Here is a 21,920-nt window from a genome sequence, read left to right on the forward strand (position 1 = left end):
AGAAGCTTGTACAGAGTTGGAGCATTTCAAGAAATCATACATAAATTAAATAAATATAAAATAGATATAGTAGCAAAACAATAGATATGATTTACAGGAGAAGGTAATTTGAAGAAAGAGAATCTTCTTCTACTTTATGGTTGAAACAATGCTGTTAAACATGAATTTGGAACAGGTTTCATCATTAAAAAAAAAGTTATGGTCATCACTGATCGAATTTGAAGCTTTTATTCAAAAAATAAGCAAACTAAGAGTTCAAGATAACCTTTATTAATAATCATTTTATTTGGAGATTCCAATACAAAAATTAGAAAAGAATAGATATATAAAAAATTATTGGAAACCAAAGCCTTCATGAAAAGTCCAGTGTTAATGGGGAAAGATTAATTAATTTGGCTGCATCCAGAAATTTAATTAGCTACACTATGTTTATTAGGAAGAATATACACAAAGAAACATGGAAATCTCCTGATGGACATACATTCAATCAAATAGACCAGTGTTTCTCAAAGTGTGGTATGCGTACCCCTGGGGGTACATGGCAATTTTCGGCTATGCATCATTAACGCATGGAATCATTATTAAGAAAAAAATAATTATTTTAAATGTATATATTTCTCAATAAAGTATATATTATGAATGAATTCTTCTACTCAAATTGTGATAACTGCTTCATTTGAATAGTTTGCAAATTCGTGAGGATTAACTCTTGAATCTTCGTATATAAATGTACATTGCGAGCCTGAAATGATAACGAAGAGCGTATAATAGCAACTGATAAAAAAGTAATTATATGAATCAGTTGTGTTAGATTCAAAATAAGGCATTTTTTTTTGTTTACATGTACATCTAAATTCAAATAAAATAGACATTTACAGTGAAATATACTTTTATATTTTATTTATCATCATCATCATAAAATTCCTACCATGTACCCTCAAGGGGTGTACGGGATATGACAGTACTACATGAAAAATTTACATCATTACTAACTTCCTAACTACAATTTTCCTCTAAATCAGTCTGTTCTTGTCAAGACTCCAACATTATCAGATCTTATATTTCTATCGTCTAAGACACATTTTAACACTAAGTAACTTCCAGGGATGGCCTCCTTGTCATCGCTCCATCCCACTGTTTCACCAAGTAAAAGAACTCCCCAGTGTCAACCCTGTAACTGCCTCTCAACAGTTTAAAAGTCTCAATGATATCACCTCTCCTTCCGTTCACCAAACTCTGCAGTCCACATTCCCTCAGCCGATCCTCGTAACTAACATTGTACAGTCCTGAAACCATCTTTGTTATCTGCCTCTGTATTCTTTCCATAGTTAATTTATCCCATTCAAATCCTGGGACCAAATTTGAGAATAATAGTCTAAGGATGGTCTAATCAAAGTCTTTACAACGGAATGATAACTCTTTTATCTCTGCAGGTCAGCGTCCTTCTCAGTATTACAGCAATCGTCTGGGTTACCTTCACCACCTTTGCAATATGTCCCCTAAATTTCAGGTTTCTGTCGATCATCAACCCCAGATCTCTTGTCTCCCCTACTTCCTCCAGTATAACTCCTCCCATAGAATATGCAATGTCCCATCGACGTTTCCCAAACCGCAAGACCTTACATTTTGCTGCATTCAACTGATACCCCCATTTATTTGCCCATTTGTATAGTTTATTCAATTCCTCTTGCAGGGCTGCCACATCAGCACTATTACTGATAACCCTTCCCAGCTTCACATCATCTGCAAACAACTGAATATCCCCTTGCAATCCATTGATAATGTCATTAATATAAAGGTTGAACAATACAGGTCTCAGTACTGAGTACTGTGTAATCTCACTTGTAACCCTCTGCCTCCTTTATTGCCTCACCATTCACAACTCTCTGATATCAATCAGACAGCCAATCCTGAATCCAGTTGACTAACTCGACATCTAAACCCATGTGCTGCAACTTAAATATTAGCTTGTCATCCCTATAAAATACCTTTGCAAAATCCAAAAAAGTGGCAGTATATGCCTTTCTCTCATCAACTGCTCTTGTCACTTTATTATAAAAGGCAATCATATTACTAAAGAAAGAGCACACCTTAACAAATCCATGTTGATTCTCACAGATAACATTATCCTCATCTGCCAACGATGTATATGGTCCCTTGCTAATTTCTTCAAGACCTTAACAACTACTGATGAGACACAAAGTAGCCTATAATTAGACACTTCCAGTCTGCTACCGTCTTTATGCAATAGCACTATCTTACCTTCCTTCCATTCCCTGGATACATTTCCTGTATTCAGACTTTCATTGAAAAGCCAGGTCAATGGAGCTGTCAGTTCTTTAGCACATTCTCTCAAAACCCAGTGGTGAAAAACCATCCATTTCCCCAGCTTTACTGACATCCAGAGTGCTTAGTATTTGGAACACGTTCTCCTCTTGCATCTCTAAACCCTGAACCTTCCCTATCCTTCTAGTATTAAAACCTATTTCTCCAGGATGAAATACTCCAATAAAGTGTTCATTGAACAACTCCACTATGTCCTCTGCATCAGTCACTCTATTCCCATTTTTATCCACAATCTCATTCTTCCACAATCATTTCTCCTCCTATTGCCCACATAACTAAAAAATTCCCTGGGATTTTGTTTGGATCTTAATGCCAATCTCTTCTTATATTCCAGTTTTGCCTTCTTCACCATACTAGTCACTCTCCTGGCCTGAGTATTATATTCTTCATTCATCTACTCTCCACCCCTCTCCTTATATCTCTTCCATAATCTCTTTTTCGCAGTGGATTATATTGTTTGTCATCAACTTTACACCAAATTGTGTTCTCTTCTTCACTCGTGAATACAGCTTGCTATTGCTGCTAACAAATATTACTTCACAATTGCCCAAGCACTAATGATATCTCGCCCTTCCAATTCCTCCCTCCACGGAACTATCCCAAGTTGATATCTAAGACTATTATAATCACCTGCCTTATAATTCCACGTACATTCCCTTTTCTTTGATACGCCTGCATGTCTGTTCATCTTCCAAGTCAAAACCACATGGTCACTCTCTCTCCAACTAGGGAGAGAGATGTCATCTCAGTTATTATCAGCTCTTCTGATGCTGTGACCAAATCCAAAACTCTTGACCTTTTGTTCCCTCTATTATTATTATTATTATTATTATTATTAAACAAGACCTCATGGAGTCAAAGACTCATCTAGGAGGTCCTTTTATCTCACACATCTCATCATACCGGGTCTTAAACACATTCAAACTCCTTGCAGATACCACACTCTCAGGCAAGGCATTCCAATCATTCACAACTCTGCACGAAAAAAACCTGCCTCTCACTCCCCTACTCACACCCTCTTTATACAGTTTCCAGGGATGACCTCTGGTTCTCCCCTGATCTCCCACTATTCGCTGTAGAACTTCTCCACCATTGATCCTATAGCAACCCCTTACCAACTTGTAGGTCTCTATCATATCTCCCCTCTTCCTTCTCTCCACTAGTCTCTGCAAATTACATCTTTTCAATCTTTCCTCATACTCGACATTCCAGAAGTCAGAAACTACCTTAGTCAGTCGCCTTTGGACCCTTTCCAACATCTCTTCATCCTTCTGAAAACCAGGTGACCAAATCTGGGCACAATAGTCCATGTGTGGCTTAATCAAAGCCTTATACAGTGGAACAAGAATCTCCCTACTTCTACACGTCAGTGTCCTCCTCATCATTCCCAGAAGTCTTTGTGTTGTCTTCACAATTTTGGCGATGTGACCCCTAAATTTTAGATCCTTATCCACTATCACTCCCAGATCTCTTATTTCCTCTACTTCCAACAATATATTTTCACCAAGCATAAATTCTGCATCCCATCTTTGTTTTCCAAATTTTAAAACCTTACATTTTGCAACATTGAACTCACATCCCCATTTGCTTGCCCAATCACTTAATTTATTCAAGTCTTCTTGCAAGGCCACAACATCTTCACTACTCTTTATGGTTCGTCCCAACTTTGCATCATCTGCAAACAACTGAATATCTCCATCCAAATCTTCGCCAATATCATTAATATACAAGTTAAATAGTAATGGCCCTAAAACAGATCCCTGAGGCACTCCACTAGTGACTTTCCTTTTCCTGGATATTGCACCCCCATACACAACTTGTTGATACCTATCAGATAGCCAGTCTCCAATCCAATGCACTAATCTAATATCCAACCCCATCTGGTCTAGTTTGACTGTCAACTTATCATGAGGCACTCTATCAAAAGCTTTTGCGAAATTCAAGTATATTACTGTGTATCCTTCTCCTCTGTCCAATGAAGCAGTCACTTTATTGTAATAAGTAAGTAGATTACTAAAACACGACCTCCCTTTAGCAAATCCATGCTGTCCATCAAAGATTATACCATTGTTGTCAACCCAACTCTGGATCCTAGTTCTCACAAGCTTCTCCAACAACTTAACCACAACACCTGACACACAGATAGGCCTATAGTTTGATGCTTGAGTTCGATCACCTCCTTTATGAAGTGGCACAATCTTGCCCTCCTTCCACTCTTTAGGGACTTGACCAAGTGCAAGACTCGTATTAAAAAAATATGTCAAGGCAGGTGTCAACTCTCTGGCACATTCCTTCAGAATACGCGGTGATATATTATCAAGTCCCACAGCCTTATTTACATCTAGTTTACTCAACTCCCCAAACACCTCTTGCTCACTTACAGTCAGTCTCTCCTCCCCATCATCAACTGCTCTTAATCTCTCCATGAAGTCACATTCACAAGATTGAAAGATCTTTATGAACTGCTCATTAAGTATCTCCACCACACATTCTGCAACAGCTGTCTTTATACCATTTCCTCCAATCAATGTCATCCTTCCATAATCATTCTTTCTTTTGCTGGCTACATATCGAAAGAACTCCCTAGGATTCTTTTTAGCTTCATTAGCTAACTGCTGTTCATACCTCTCTTTAGCTACTCTCACCAACCAAGTCACTCTCCTTGCCTGGTCTTTGTAGAACTAATGAAATTGGTTACTTCCACTTCTCTTATGCTGCCTCCACAATGCCCTTTTTCTCTGTATTGCATGCTTAATCTCTTTATTCATCCATCTCACACCTAACTTATTTAACCTTCTCACCCGTGGTATACGTTTAGACATTGCATCCACTAAATATTTTTTGAAAATCCCCCAAGCTGCATTGATCTCTTTTCCAGCTAACTCCTCATTCCATGCTACACCTGCAAGCTGTCTCCTGAGCTCTTCATAATCACCCCCCTTGTAGTTCCACATATACCCTTTTTTCACAGGGGTCCTTGCACTGCTGGCAACCACCCAAGTAATCACCTCATGGTCACTTTCGCCAATTGGTGGATGATTTGATACCTCATTGATAATTACATCCTCCGATGAGATGACCAAATCCAAGACCCTTAATCCTCTTGTGCCCTCTGTTACATACTGTCTGAGGTAGTTATCCCTCAAAAACTCAAGAAACTCATTTTCTTTACTTCCAGTTGCTATCTCTTCATTCCAGTCTATATTGCCATAATTAAAATCACCCATAATGTAATAGATTTAGTTTAATCCTTTATCCCAGTGAGAGCAAACAAAGTTTGCGCCTGAAAATATCTTTCTTCAGGACTAAATATAGTGTTGTACTATCTTATCCAGTAAGTAGTGCAACACCAAGGCAACTCGTGGCAAAGGTGGAGCAAGCTACCAGGCACTTCTAACCCAGTATCTCCCATAATGCAAAACACATTTCCTATGTGGATATGTATACTGTTATGCATTAAAGGGATTGGCCATCTACCCAGACTAGTTTCGACCTTTATTGAGGTCTCTTCAGTGGGAGCCAGGCCCAGAGCTGGAGATACCAGGCAGAAGCAGTAGCAAGCACTACTTACTGGATAAGATAGTACAACACTATATTTAGTCCTGAAGAAAGATATTTTCAGGCGCAAACTTTGTTTGCTCTCACTGGGATAAAGGATTAAACTAAATCTATTATAGTCTAACCTAGTGATAAATAAATTTTCAACATCTTTCTCTAAATCCAGAGTAATTTTTAAAAAAGGTGATAAACCTTTTGGCAACTCCCATAGGCACAGATGACTTGCTACTGCTTCTGCCTGGTATCTCCAGCTCTGGGCCTGGCTCCCACTGAAGAGACCTCAATAAAGGTCGAAACTAGTCTGGGTAGATGGCCAATCCCTTTAATGCATAACAGTATACATATCCACATAGGAAATGTGTTTTGCATTATGGGAGATACTGGGTTAGAAGTGCCTGGTAGCTTGCTCCACCTTTGCCACGAGTTGCCTTGGTGTTGCACTACTTACTGGATAAGATAGTACAACACTATATTTAGTCCTGAAGAAAGATATTTTCAGGCGCAAACTTTGTTTGCTCTCACTGGGATAAAGGATTAAACTAAATCTATTATAGTCTAACCTAGTGATAAATAAATTTTCAACATCTTTCTCTAAATCCAGAGTAATTTTTAAAAAAGGTGATAAACCTTTTGGCAACTCCCATAGGCACAGATGACTTGCTACTGCTTCTGCCTGGTATCTCCAGCTCTGGGCCTGGCTCCCACTGAAGAGACCTCAATAAAGGTCGAAACTAGTCTGGGTAGATGGCCAATCCCTTTAATGCATAACAGTATACATATCCACATAGGAAATGTGTTTTGCATTATGGGAGATACTGGGTTAGAAGTGCCTGGTAGCTTGCTCCACCTTTGCCACGAGTTGCCTTGGTGTTGCACGACTTACTGGATAAGATAGTACAACACTATATATATATATTTAGTCCTGAAGAAAGATATTTTCAGGTGCAAACTTTGTTTGCTCTCACTGGGATAAAGGATTAAACTAAATCTATTATAGTCTAACCTAGTGATAAATAAATTTTCAACATCACCCATAATGATCACCCTTTTCTTATTTGCTTGGCTTATTTGACTATACATTTCACTATCACCACCATCCACATTACCAGGTCTATAACAACATCCCACCAAGTATTTGATTCTATTCACCTCTATCTCACACCATACTGCCTCAAAACCACTGGCCCCATTTCCCCCTTGCATCTCTTCCTTGTATGGACATAACTCTTTCTCTATCATCAATAGCACTCCCCCTCCCTTTTTACCCCTTCTATCCTCACGAAACACATCATACCTTTCCATCTCTATTCCTGTCAGGATGTCATCCTCATCTAACCATGTCTCACTTATTCCGACAATCTCTGGGTGCACAGACGCAATTAGTGCAACCATTTCATCCGCCTTGTTTCTTATACTTCTAGCATTGGTATACAAACACAACAACTCATTTCTGGATCTACAGCTAGTTCCACTGATACCACTCACTCGATGTGATCTCTCCATGCTGGACTGGGGCCATTTCCCTTTCTGCTTCTTCATTTTAGAACCCTTTGCAATTCCATCTGTTTCCTTTTGATCCCTGATCATCCCATTACTTTCCTGCCTACACATTCTCTCACCTCCTCTTGGAGCATCCACCTTTCTCACGCTGTGTATCCCTGTCCACCCTGAGCCTCCCCGTTTCCCTGCTCCTCTTGCACACCCATTCTCTCATTATCTATACTCATACCACTCACTTCCACATTCATTTCCACTCCTTCAATCTCTCCTGTCTTACTCTCCTGCTCTTCCACATCACTCCCCTCTCGATCTGATTCATTCTCTCTATTCACCCATCTCTATTACATGTTGCCTAAGACATTTGCCCCTCAAGAATTCGAGAAATTCCATTCCCTTATTAATACATGCATTTTCCTCTTCCCAGCTTATACTACTGTAGTTAAAATCTCCAATAACAATAATTTTTCTTGCACTTGCCAAGGTCAACTGCCTAAACATCTACTGCTCCCCACCCTTTGTTCTCCTTGGCTTGTAGCAACATCTCACTAAATATTTTGTCTTGCCCACCTCTACCTCGCACTATATGCTATCAAAACCATTAGTGTCACTGCCTTCCAAATCCTCCACCATTGCATTTTTCCCTTCCTATCCTGCCAAAAAATGCTGAACCCTACTACTTCTATTCCTGTTATTATATCATCTTCCGTCAACTACTTCTCAGAGATCCCAATAATCTTTGGCCAGGCTGATGCTATCAGTGCCACCAATTCATCTTCTTTATTCTGGATACTCCTGGCATTAGTATAAAGCATAAAAATGTCACTGCTTCTATACCTGTTGTTATCTCCTCCAGAACCCACTGGACTCAGTGTTACCTGATGTCATTCCCCTTTCCCCAAGCACCCATTCCCACAAGAAGCCAGCCATGCTACCATCCGCCCTGGGAATTCTAGTTTCCCTGCGTTGACACACCAGCTCGTTCAGAAAACAGCAATCTCTCCAGATGACTACGTCCTTCCTCAATCAAATGCAAGCGGTCTCTTGCATACAGTTCCCTTCTATCCTCAAATGCCCTCCAAGCATCCACATATTCTAATCCTCTCTTCTGAATGACATTCTGGCTATTATGTTATTCATTATTATTGCTCTTCTGATCAGCTCGTCACTATCATACCTGGGCAACACACACACAATCTTTCCTCTCTGCATTTTCTTTCGTACAACCTCAAGCAAGAATCTCAGATCTCTCGCCACCTAATTTACATTGCCTTTCAACTCATTCATGCCCACCATTACAATCATCTCATCCACCCTTTCACCCCCCCCCCCGCTTAATTGCTATAGCCACTCTCTCTGTCGTTCCTCCAGACAAACACTCCTCTGGCATCTTATCTTGCACTCTACGGATCATCGAGTCTCGATACATCACAGCTCTTACCACTCTGTTCCTTGATTGCTCACCTGCATCCCTCACTCACTCTCTCTCCTCTAACTCTTTCACTCTGTGTTCTCCTACTTACATGCTGTCCTGGCATCACTCTAATCTCTGGTTCCAACACTCCCTTCCATTCTTCTCATTTTCTCTCTCTCTCTCTCTGTCTATTTCTATTCTCTCCTCTTCTATCACTCCCATACCTCTCTCTCATTCCCTCTCCTCTACTGCTCCTATTCTGTACTCTTCTATCATTCCCATACCTCTCACTCATTTCCTCTCTTCTACTGTTTCTATTCTCTCCTCCTCTATCATTCCCATACCTCTCTCTCTCTCTCTCTCTCTTACTCCTACTCTGATTCGGCTTGCATATATCTCCTCCATTCACCCACTCTCATCTCATTTCAGAGACATTCCACCATCTCTTTCAGCTCATCTATCTCTTTCTACAAGTTAGCCATTCTTACTTACCATTCATCCTCCCAATCATGACCATCTCCAAAAACTTCACAATCATTCAAGCCTTCCACACTTCCCACTCTTATTTTTTCATTCATATTTCACTGCTCGTTATTCTCATCTATCACGCTACTCGTCTCTCGAAGATCTCCCACTCCTGATACAAAGAGGTCGAATATCCTAGCATCTAACTCACTGAATTCCTCCCATTGCCTACATTTTAAGCATATATACATTCCCCCTTCTCTTACCAACCATATATCAATCTGCTGGGACACATACATGCCAGAAGTCCCACATCCCACGAAATCCTCTGTTACTCAGAATGGAGTCCTTGAATAGGGGGAAGATGAATGGCAAGTAAGAGTGGCTAACTTGCAATGATTACTCTAATTGTAATTGTCTAATCTAATTGTTATTAATAAACTATTATTATTAATAAAATAATTGTTATTAATGTAATTGTAATTAATAAACTAATCTAATTGTCTAATCTCAACTACTCTGATTGCAAGTCATTGCAATCAGAGTAGGTGTGAGAGAGAATTATGGGAATGATAGAGGAGGAGAGAATGGAAACAGTAGGAGAGGAAATGATAGAAGAGGAGAAAATAGGAGCCCATACCTCTCTATCATTCCCTCTCTTCTGTATACAGAAGAGAGGGAATTAGAGAGCGGTATGGGAATGAGTTGTAATTGGATCAGCAGCAGCCGTCATCGTTTATATTGTACCAAGGAACTACTACAACTAAAACACTAATTACTAAATACTACTACTACTACAACTAGACCTAATTGCTAAAACTAAACTAAATGCTAAATACCATGTTTTACGCTTTACTGTAAGCCAATTTACTTACTCGATACTATAAGTATAAACTATATTTAACTATATTAAATAGCAAATAATGAAAACTTATCTTTTCTTCCACTACAGATGTCCTACTCTGACCTCGCATTCTCCGTAACCCAAAAATAACACAATACAAACAACAACCACCTAAGGTGTTGTACCACCTTACCCCAGTCCTAAAGATACTTTCAGGCACAAACTTTGTTTGCTCACACTTGGATAAAGGATTAAACTAAATTTATTATAAACCAAACTCCAAAAGCAGACCACTAAAGAACACTTGTAATACTGAGAGAAATGTAGCACAGTTCGCAACAAAAGTCACACTATACTCCTTTCAAAACTTCTTTTTTTTTTTTTAATACAGCTCAAACTCTATCACGTTCTTCAGCGACGCTAGCGTTAAACATCCTAGCACTAGCACGTTTGATCGTTTCATCTGACTTCTTGAAAGCTCTTCAGAAAAATCTGTAATCTATGTAGAGCATTTTAGTTTGTTGCCATAATACTTGATTATTATTTTATATATATATATATGTGTGTGTGTTTTTAGCAGTATGTGCTGCCACTCCTGGTTCTTGTTTCTTTTTGTTCTCTATTTCCTTGATGCATTCAGATTGACTTACCCCTCCTGCCCTGCCTGTCTGTTCTACATAGCACAAACCTGGTATGCTTGATCTTGTAGACACAAGATTTTTCAAGAGGTGAATGGAGATTTCAGGAGATTAGAGATCTTGATTTTGTTTTACACAGAGCTAGTTTTACACAGAGAAAGAAAGCTAAACGCTATGTACAACTAGCTAAACAAAAGTCATGGGAAGACTTTGGTAAGAACATAGAAAATAAATATCAAGAAGGTGGGAAGATATTCTGGAGGTTGTTGAAGAAGCTCAGAAATGGAGGAAAGATTGCTGTAAAAGGAATTAGACATGATAAAGGTGACATGAAAACTGGAGAAAAAGATAGCCTTGAAGTATGGAGTAATTACATCAAAAAAATTGCTAAATGAAACAAGCAGTGATAACACAGTGATTAAAAAACACTCAACAGGGATGCAGCCAGGAATACATATCCATACTTGAAGTACAAAAGCCATCAAAGGCCTGAAATGTGGAAAGGCAGCAGGAGTAGATGATATTCGACCAGAAATGCTGAAGTATGGTGGATAAGAGTTACAGTGGCTGCACTGCATAGTTCAGAATGCCTGGACAGAGGGACGAATTCCCGATGATTGGAGTAGAGCTCTCATAGTACCTATATATAAAAAGGGAAATAAAACTGAATGTGAGAATTATAGAGTTATTTCCCTACTGAGTGTTCCTGGTAATATTTATGCATGTATACTTGAGAAACAGTTGAGAAGGATTGTGAAAGAAAAGCTTGATGGAGAACAAGCTGAATTCAGGCCAAATAGAGGCTGTCAGGATCAGATTTTCACTTTACAACAAATAGTTGAGAAATCATGGGAATATAACAAAGATCTGTATTTAAGTTTTGTATATCTGGAAAAGGCATATGACAAGGTGCGAAGAGAGAAGCTAATCAAAATGCCACAGTTATATGGTGTCAGTGGGGCATTATATCAAGCAATATTTAGGCTTTATTTCAGTTGTAAGTCAGCAGTTAGAATTGAAGGAAGTACAGGAAGATGTTTTAATGTTAAATCTGGTGTCAAACAAGGATGTACAATATCCCCCTCTGTTATTCATTATCTATATGGATCACATTATGAAGAAAAGTGGTATTAAACTCTGATATCAAAATTGGAGATGTTAATGTCAGCTATTTGTTTTATGTGGACGATGTTACACTTCTAAATCCGCTACAAGTCTGCAAGATTCTTTGACTAAATTGAATAACTGTTGTAATAGATATGGTATGAAGGTCAGCAATAACAAGACAAAGACAATGAAAATAAGCAGAACCATTCAAAATGTCAACTGCATTGTGAATGGAGAACCTATAGAACAAGTAAAACATTTCAGTTACTTAGGTGCGATTTTTAGTGGATATGGTAAATTAAATATGGAAATATATAACAGGATCAATGAAGCTGGTATGGTAGGAAGTCAGTTGAATAAATTTATATGGAATAAGAGAGAAATTAGTCAAAACACTAAATTAACTATATACAAGACAGTGACAATAATTCAAACCAATTTTAGCTTATGGGACTGAGAGCTGGGTTAGAAAAACACTTGACCAAAGACTAGAGACTACAGATATGAGAGTCCTGAGAAAGATTAGGAGCATATATCATATTAAAAAAAGGATATTAAGTAAGATCTTGATATTATCAGCATCCATTGATATTGTGAACTTGATATTGTCAGCAGGAATGCATTAGCAGAGCTAATCTCAGGAGGTATGGTCACTTAAGCAGAATGGGAGAGGAAATATTAGCAAAACAAGTGTTCTCTACCAGGTTGGCAGGAAAAAGACCTAGAGGAAGACCAAGGTATAAGTGGATTGTTACAGTAAAAAGTGCCTTAGAAGGCAGAAATATAGGACCTAATAATATTGGAGTCTTGACATTTAACAGACTGATTTGGAGGAAAATTGTAGATAGGAAGTTAGTAATGATGTATTGTAAATTTTTCATGCAGTACTATCATTTCCTGTACATGTCAGGAATTTGATGATGATGAGATCTTGTTGGTGGAATAGAAACATACCTTTATATTTTATTGATGTAGTATCCTTGGTTTCTTACCAATGAAAGAATTTATATAGCGGAGAATCACCATTCCTCTGAAGTTTTATTTTACATGTTCACCTGACTGCCTTGGAGAATAACATACAGAATTTTGTTGACCAATGTTTTGTTGTAACCATTCTTTGGTAGGATGGTGCTGAGGTAAATGACCTCTGGGTTTCTTTCATTTATATTAGTGGAGATTATGTAACCTCTGTCATGTAGGGAACAAATAATGCCTCTGTTTTGTGCCGAGTGATAATAGAATGTGATTCAAGTATCATCCAGTTCATTGGCTTCCTGTACACTGAAATCAAATAGCAATTGAATGTGTTCTGCTCAGATACTTCTACAAGTGTCTGAAAATAGTAGAGACCTATGTACTTTTAATACAAGGGTGAATATTATTCAGGTATATGACAAATTCTTCTAAATTCCCCAAACAATGAATATGTTCTTGGCATATCTGAGCCAAACTTTATACCCTGCTCTCTTGTATTGTATTGCTTTCTCTTCAGAACCATTCTGTGAACTAATTTGCTAAAAAGGGGAGAAAGGAAAGACCCCCCATTGCCAATCCTTGTGTTCAAAATATTCTTCTTGGAATTTGAAGAAAATTCTATTAATGCAATATTTGAGGAGATCTATGGTGTCCAATGGAAATAGGTCGTGTAGTAATTGTAAGGTTTCTGTTCTTAGTATGTTAGTGAACAGATTAATGATATCTAGGTTCACGTGCTGATCAGTAAGCTCTGTTATAATGTCTTTGGTGCATTCTATGAAGTTTGTAAATAAATAAATAATAATAAAATAATAAGCTAATGCCTTTTTTTTATTCCTGTATATAGGGAGTAGGCGAGGCCTTTAAACCCTATCTAGCTTTTGGAGACTGAGTGGGCAGTTCAGTCTCCATCGATAACCAATCAGAGATAGCTGGCCCATTTCTATCACTAATTATATGCAGCCACCAACGAAGAGACAAGCAAACAAGTGCTATCTCTTGGTGCCTAACTCTAACAGGATATGTTACTGTCTGAAATAATGTGGGTTCTCCGATCGATTTTCTTGAGTTTACAGGATGAAAAATCTGAGTTTCTGGGAGAAAAAACTCGCTTGCCTGTGCTACAGATAGACTAACTCAGGAACCAGTCAAAGAAAGGCTTAGAAAAAGTTCCTCCAGTCGGCGACTAGACTCGAACTATAGGTCTAACTTCGTTCGGCCAAGCACAGAGGATGCAAGTGCAATTTCCACTGAGCTACACAGAGCTACTATGAAGTTTGTCATGTCATTATTATTATTATTATTATTACATGACATTTCATCAAGAGACACACCACTCTACAACTCTCCATCTCCACCCCTTAATTGCCAACTACACCAAACAGCCACTACCATCATCATCTACACACAGTGCTATCTACTACCCACCACCACTGGTATTTTCTGTCTATAAATTGTGTGTGTTCTTATTTTATGAAATCTAGTATATTTGAAAACAGGAATAACAATGGAATGCGTGCATTTTCTATAGAGTTGTTTGCTGGTTTGTGACATGCTGCAAACTACTGATAACTGCAGTTGTCTCATGTTCAACTAGAGAAGACCAGACCTGATGCAATGTTTGAAGAGATCTGTAATGTCCAATGAAATACATCTTGTAGTAATTGTAAGGTTTATGTTCTTGATATGTTGATGAACAGATTAATGATATCTAGGCTCACAAGTTCTTTAAAAAAGAGGCTATTTTCCCAATTTGGGGCTTAGATATGATTTGCTAAATATTTGGATAGCAATGAAATTGAAGAATCCTTGCATCCACAATGGGTTTCAATGACAAGCCCTGCTTGTGTACTTTTTAGGACTCCATAAATTCTTGTGACTTGGGTGGTGTGGGGGGGGTTTGAAACAATATGTTTTTTTTTTTTTTTTTTTTTTTTTTCAGACAAGTTCAGATGTCTTTGATCATGTAGAAAGTATTTTTAACTTGGGTATAGTTATGTTAAAGATACCAAGCAATTTTAAACCTGGTTTTACTCCATTTTTTTCCAAGTAAGCAAACAGACAAAATGTCAAGTTTGCGCCTGCAATTTATGCAAGACTAGCTGATCCCACAGCTAGTGCAAGACCAAGGCAACTCGTGGTAAAGGTGGAGCAAGATCTGATCAAGTTGCCTTGGTCTTGCACTACCTGTGGGATCAGCTAGTCTTGCATAAATTGCAGGCGCAAACTTGACATTTTGTCTGTTTGCTTACTTGAAAAAAAAATGGAGTAAAACCAGGTTTAAAATTGCTTGGTATCTTTAACATAACTATACCCAAGTTAAAAATACTTTCTACATCTATATCTCCTCCTGAGATTTTTATTTAATAAGGTTATAACACCTTATGGTAACTTGTTTTGGTAAAATACTTACAAGCTCTGCATTACTAAATCTTGGTATTTCTAGCCTGGCTCCCACTGATGAGACCTCAATAAAGGTCGAAACCGGTCTGGGTAGTGGCCCCTTGCCTTTAATACAAAACATCATACATCCCCTTCTTGGAGATGTGTTTTGGCATTAAGGGTAAATATTAAGATTAGTGATCAGATCTTGCTCCACCTTTACCACGAGTTGCCTTGGTCTTGCACTAGCTGTGGGATCAGCTAGTCTTTCATAAATTGCAGGCGCAAACTTGACATTTTGTCTGTTTGCTTACTTGGAAAAAATGGAGTAAAACCAGGTTTAAAATTGCTTGGTATCTTTAACATAGTCTTTGATCATGTTATTGGTCGTATTATGGAATAACCCATTGGATTGTGATCATCTAATAGATTATTATGTTTAATTATTTAACACATTGACTCTACTATGAAATAACTCGCATTCTATATCAGGACACCAACTACAAGTTATCTCGTGTCAGTTTTTCATACGAAATAGAGTATGGTGAAAAAAAAAAATATACTGAACTTTGACACCCCCCTTCAGTACACGCGCTATGAGATATGCCATTTTACTGCTTGCACATTAATAGAAGAGCATGTGTAGAATCTATGGCATGACATTTAGCTGTAGCAATGGAATACCTTGGAAGAAAAGACATTTATTGTTGAGCATTATTTTTGTTCATACGGAATTGGTAGAGCAAATGGTCCAAGCTTACAACATTTTTGTGAGCAGTAAGGTCATCATTGCCATAATCGAGAGGTGATGATGCACTGGGAGTGTTCTGCTGCAATGCAAAGGGCATTTGGGGAGACCACAAAATGTTAGCACAAACAAGAATCACAGAAATCTGCTGCTGTTACAGTCTACGAAGCATAGTCAGTGCCAAACAACAGCAAAACTTGGGATACTGAGGCAGTCACTACAGAGAATTCTTAAGAAGCTGGGTGCTTCTTATGAATTCAGGTGAGTCAGTGTTTAACAGCAACAGATTACACGTCATGGCAGGAATACTGTGCTTGCATGCTGGCCAGTGTCTATGAAGATCTGTCCTTCTCCATAATGTCTCGTTCTTGGACGAAGCTCATTTCCATCTAAGCAGTCATGTAAACAGAAAAACCTACAGGTTTCTTGGTTTCTTGAGACTTGAATTTGTCCAAGAGAAACCTCTTCACAGTGAGAGGGTCACCACATGGTATATGGTTTCCAGCCATGGCATAATTGGTCCTACTACATCTTGGGGGGGGGGGGTAGTGTAACCATGACCTCGAATTGCAAAAACCATATCAAGAATATGTTGGTTCTTCCGTTCACACAGATTTGCATTGGATATGTTGTGCAAAAAACATTCCATTTCATGCACAGTATTCCAAGAGAATGGAGCAACCTGTCACACATCACGTGGTTCTATAGCCTATTTATCAAAACACTTCCCCAGACTCATTTCGAGGTTCGAGAATTCTCCTGATCTCACATCACTTGATGCCTTTGTTTGGAGTATGTTGAAAGAATGGGTATTCCACTATGACCTACCTTTAAACCTTTATGAATTAAGGGATAAAATTACACGATATGTCCATATATCCCAACCCCTGTTCTCTAAGATGACAGAGAACCTTCATGTGAGCTATGAAATCTGTCTTGAGCACATAATCGACCGTCCTCAATATTTTATCCAACCAAGATTCCATTGATAGTTGGGGATGTACATATCATCATATGTAAACATATATTTCTTTGTTAATAAACTTGTTTACTCCAATAACATATATTGTTGTCGTTATTCAGTACTTTTTTGTGCTATACCGTATTAGTATACTGGTTGCACACTCCCCACTCATATGCAGGAATAGAATCTTTCAACTAATAATATAATCACACAAGTTCTGAAAACTTTTTACTAAAAAAAATTTGCAGTTAACTGACAAATTAAAAAATGTATCATCATTATATATTTTTGAAGAGAAAATACTAACAACCTCCTGGCACTCGTAGCAGGTTTGCATATTAGGCCAATGGCAGTCAGCATGTTAATGTTTAATTGTTGGAAAATAGCAATATGACATTGTTTACATCAAGTACCGCATGTTCTTGTTACTCTAGATGTATAATTGGCAATCAAGATAATTTTTCATTATCTCTGTCCTTTGTATAAGTTAATTTGACTCGGTGGCTTTAATGAAAACCAGTCTAAAACTTTTGGAGTGCCATTGATTTGGTGAGTATCAAAATATTTTGTAACAGACTGTTACTTCTGTTACTTCATTAACAGATTAATGAAGTAACAATTAATAAAGTAATAATGCATCAGGATTTTCTATGAAACACAAACAGTTGATATTGTATCCAAACTTATCAGTTTAGAGTTCTTTCTTCTCTCTCTGTCACTCACACAGATGGAGTATATAGTGTGTGTGTGTGTGTGTGTGTGTGTGTGTGTGTGTGTGTGTGTGTGTGTGTGTGTGTGTGTGTGCGCGTGTGTGTGTGCGCGTGTGTATGTGTGTGTGTGCGTGCGTGCGTGCGTGCGCTCATGCATATCTGTCTATCTTGTAATTTATCTGTAAAATATATTTTTCTATTTTAGAGTCAATACAGATTTGTTTGTGAGGGCATCATCAAAGTTTATAATGGTGAGTTCTAATTTTTTCCTAATTTTTATATGATAAAAAAAATTATTTAAAAAAAATGAATTTCAACTCACTTGTCTTATTTCAAATTAGAAATATGGTATCAAATTTCAGTCTATCCATTTCATTTAATTCATTAAATTTATACAGTGGGTGTTCCAAAAATAATGCCTTCATTATGATAGTTCTCATCCAAATGAAATATCAGTGAAATAAAATGCAAATTATACTTTGAAGTCTCTACTTTATTCCCATACTATTTACAAACATAATATTCCTCTGCCATTGTTAATACAAGTTCATCATAGTAAAAAAGAAAAGAGAGAGAAAAAAAAAAAGAAAAGAAAGAAAAAGAAAACACCTCAAGTTGTTTTTGCAACTATTTTCTCACCTCTTCTTGACCAGTTCATCACTATCAAAACAGATACCCTTGAAATTTGTCTTTAATTTAGAAAATAACCAAAAGTTTGATTGAACCAAGTGCAGACTGCAGAAAATATGTTCCACAACTTTAAATCCTTTCCATGATAGCCTTTGAAGTGAATGGGCTCATATGTCTGTGTGACCTCCTGTTATCAAGTTGCAAATTCAGTGGCTCAAACACAATTCATTGTTTCATCTTTCTTAAGACCATCACATAACTTTTCAAATTTAATGGCATCCCTTTCATCATACAGCCTTGTGAATGCCAGTTTTGCTGTTCCAAAAGACAGTTATTATGTGCTTTCTAGCAGAAAGTTGAGTTTGTTTTAACCTTTTTTAGTTCTTGAAGGGATAGAGTGACAATATTTCAGTGACTGAATTTTCATTTTGGAATCATAATGAGGGATCCAACTTTTGTCCTCAGTTACAATTTTGTGGGTATATATATATATATATATATATATATATATAAAACTGCTTCATTTTGCTAGTCAGCTGATGCAGAACCCAATATGCACATGCATTATTGTAGCCCAGTTCTCTAAAAATTTGGTTTACTCATATTAATATTAATAACAAGCTATGCACTTTTTTTTCTTCTTTTTTTTTGTTTAACCTGCTCTGCTTTCTTCTTATAGAAATTATCATTTGCAGTTTTTGGCTGCTCCTTCATGATCGCAAGACCAGATTTACACATAAGCTAGACAAGCTGCAGCAGAGGACCTGTACTTCAGTATATATAATGTAAAATTTAATCAGTAGAAGATGGAGTGGCCTCTTAAAAGTTATAGCTTAAGGATTACAGCAATATTAAATCCAGCCCTGCATGAATGGTCATTAATATCTACTTTGCCATTGCTTTTTCATGTTTTTCGGGCCCAAGAACATGAATACCCACTTCTATAGTTGCATTACCTTGTAATCAGCAGTGAATTTTGGTAACCCTTTTGTGCATCAGAAATTACATTATTGTATGCCTTTTTTTATTCTTATAAAAAACATCTATTGTGTATACAAGAATATGATAAATACAACTTCACTTATTCACTAAAACTGCAGCAGAGAGATGAAGGAACAAAACAAACCAAGATGCTTCAGAGCTACTCAAGCACACTATATGCGTTACTTTTAGAATGCCCCTTGTAAATACTAGTATTGTTTGTTAATTCCAAAACATCACAGAATTTTGAAACTTTAATTCAAAGTTTCAAAATCCTATGGCTATTCGCTCTATTTATTTGTAGAATTTTTCTTGCCAAGTGATCCCGTGAATTGAGGCAACACTGAGATGTTGAGAGGAAATTCAATTTGGATAAGGCCCAAGTATCTTTTACTGGAACGTGGTGATTATAGAGGAGAAATCAAAACTGACCATTATGTCAGAATGATGAAGAATGAGGTTTTCTATTTAGGACTTAAAGTGAGCAGAGTTTTTTTTATATGTGAGGAGGTGTTGCTAGTATACTGGGAAAGCATTATGGTAAGGATTTCACTAATCTGTAGGTGGGTGAATCAGTGCCATCGACAATTGGGTGTAGTGGCACATTTTGTTTGTGGGTTTTTAGCAGCCCATCATGGATGAGGAGTCTGGAATTTGGTTTTTAATTTATTAGTAATTCTATGGACTAGGAAGTGACATTTTTAAGAAGCCTGATTTGATTTGTGTGTTGTATTGTCAAAGTCTGCACAGTAGGTGGAATGATTATTAAGTAGAGAGGATAGTTTATGTGTGTAATGGCAATGCTGCTGTAGTCTAAAAACCACCATGCCCACCCTTTGGACTCACCATTACACAGATCAAAACTCTTTACAGGCTCCTTAAAAAGTGATTAGCAATTTCTACTCCTAGCGAGTAGAAATTGCTAATTAAAATCAAGACACTCCTTCGCTTTGGATATACAGGCTGCCAAAAATCCACATACAAAATATACCATTACATCCAGTTGTGAATGGCACTGATTCATCCACCTGCAGATAAGTCAGACACTTACCAAAGTGCTCTCCCTATATCCTTGTAACACCTATTCACAAATAAAAAAGTAAGTCTGTTATAGAAAACCTCACTCTCTGTCATACTGTGGTTAGTTTTAATGGCTGTTCTCTATTCACCAATATTTATTTGAGGTTAATTTTCTTCCAGTGTTGTTTCACTTCACAACTCAGTCTATTTCATTTGGAAAGGAAAATTTACAGATAAAGGTGACCACCACAGGCTCTGCCTCTCCCCCCAACATGCACACACACAGCTCTAATGCTCTCAATATCTAACTCATCTAAACAACTAACATTCTGGGATCCATTTCACCTTAGAAAAATAAAATAACAGTATACCATGATTACATGACATCCTGATGGATCCTTGGCTCATTCTCTGCTTACAAAAAAAAAACACATATGCAGGTGAGTAATCTACATTCCCTAACAGTGAATGTATCTATCTATATTTGTAGGTTTTCTGTAACTCCCCCAGTAATATAGAATCATAAAAATGTTGTTCAACAGAGCAAAATTTATTTGTTCTAAAAACAGTACTCCCACTACTAAACCTAATCACATTTACAAAACCTTCCTAACCAATGGCTGCAATCCCCATTAAATCAGAAAATTTTAATACACCAAAATGACATCCCTTTCCCTTCAAAATGTGCAAATTACACTAAATCCTCCTTCTTCTTCTCCTTCTTAAGTAGCTTCTTCAATTTGGAGGTTAGCAATCATGGTATGTCAGGGTGTGTGCATGCGTGCGTGTTCCTCTGCCATCCTTTTGATCTTGTAATAGCCCTTGTTACCTATCCATTGCTTTACATCGGCATCTCATATATCCTTGGCACATCTGAAAACCTGGCAAATATCCTAAAAGAATACAACTTTATGCCCACTTATAGACCATACAAAAATTTAGAATCCTTTTTCCCCCATAAGCCTATCTGCAGCTTCCCAGACTTGCCTGGTATATGCCAAGTATCTGGTCTGGGCAGGACAGCCAACATTAGTCAAACATTAAGGACTATATCCGGTTCTGTCACTCAGGAGTTGCAGACAATGCTTGTACACCTCTCACAATATATATCAAAAGTTCTTGTGCAATTTTATGTAAAAACTCACAGTTTTGTAAATTCAGACTAATATTTATTTTTTATCTTTTATTTTACAATGCGCCTTCACAAAGTTTCTCATTTTTGGTCTTTTTTTGAAGTGTAAATGGTTAATAGTGAATCTTACCTTGCAGTCCTACAGACATTCATCATTCCTGAACTAGAGAGGCTACATCTAAATAAAAACATCTTTCTACAAGATTGGACAAGACCTTGCCATTATGCTTTGCATGCTTGCTTCTCAATGTTTGCAGTTTATCAATGACACTTTCTCAAATTATTGGATTGGTAGAGGAGGGCCCTCTTTCTTTGTCACCTGTCCTCTGATCTAATACCGTTGATTTTTTTTTTATTTTTTCAATCATGAATGAATTGAAAATTGAAAATCTTCTTGAATAGTAAACTGCTTGGAAAGAAGTCAACAGACACTCCCGTGGACAAGGTGTATCGTGCCATGTAATGCATCACATGTTTGTGGCCAGTATAAATTGGAGAAATATGATGCC

At 37.5% G+C, this 21,920-nt stretch overlaps 1 protein-coding gene across 1 annotated transcript in view; it reads left to right on the forward strand.

The window, feature by feature from the left end:
- Positions 1-17,910, forward strand: part of Ptpmeg (protein tyrosine phosphatase Meg) — a 558,329-nt gene extending 540,419 nt beyond the window's left edge. The window contains exon 25 of the mRNA XM_090403197.1: positions 17,854-17,910. Within this exon, the coding sequence (XP_090259323.1) occupies positions 17,854-17,910 (57 nt within the window). The remainder of the gene's footprint in view (positions 1-17,853) is intronic.
- Positions 17,911-21,920: the final 4,010 nt, after the last annotated feature.

This window comes from Typopeltis vanoorti, chromosome 13, assembly GCF_054136105.1.
Source record: "Typopeltis vanoorti isolate ZY-2024b chromosome 13, IOZ_Tvanoo_1.0, whole genome shotgun sequence".
Lineage (NCBI taxonomy): Eukaryota > Metazoa > Arthropoda > Arachnida > Uropygi > Thelyphonidae > Typopeltis > Typopeltis vanoorti.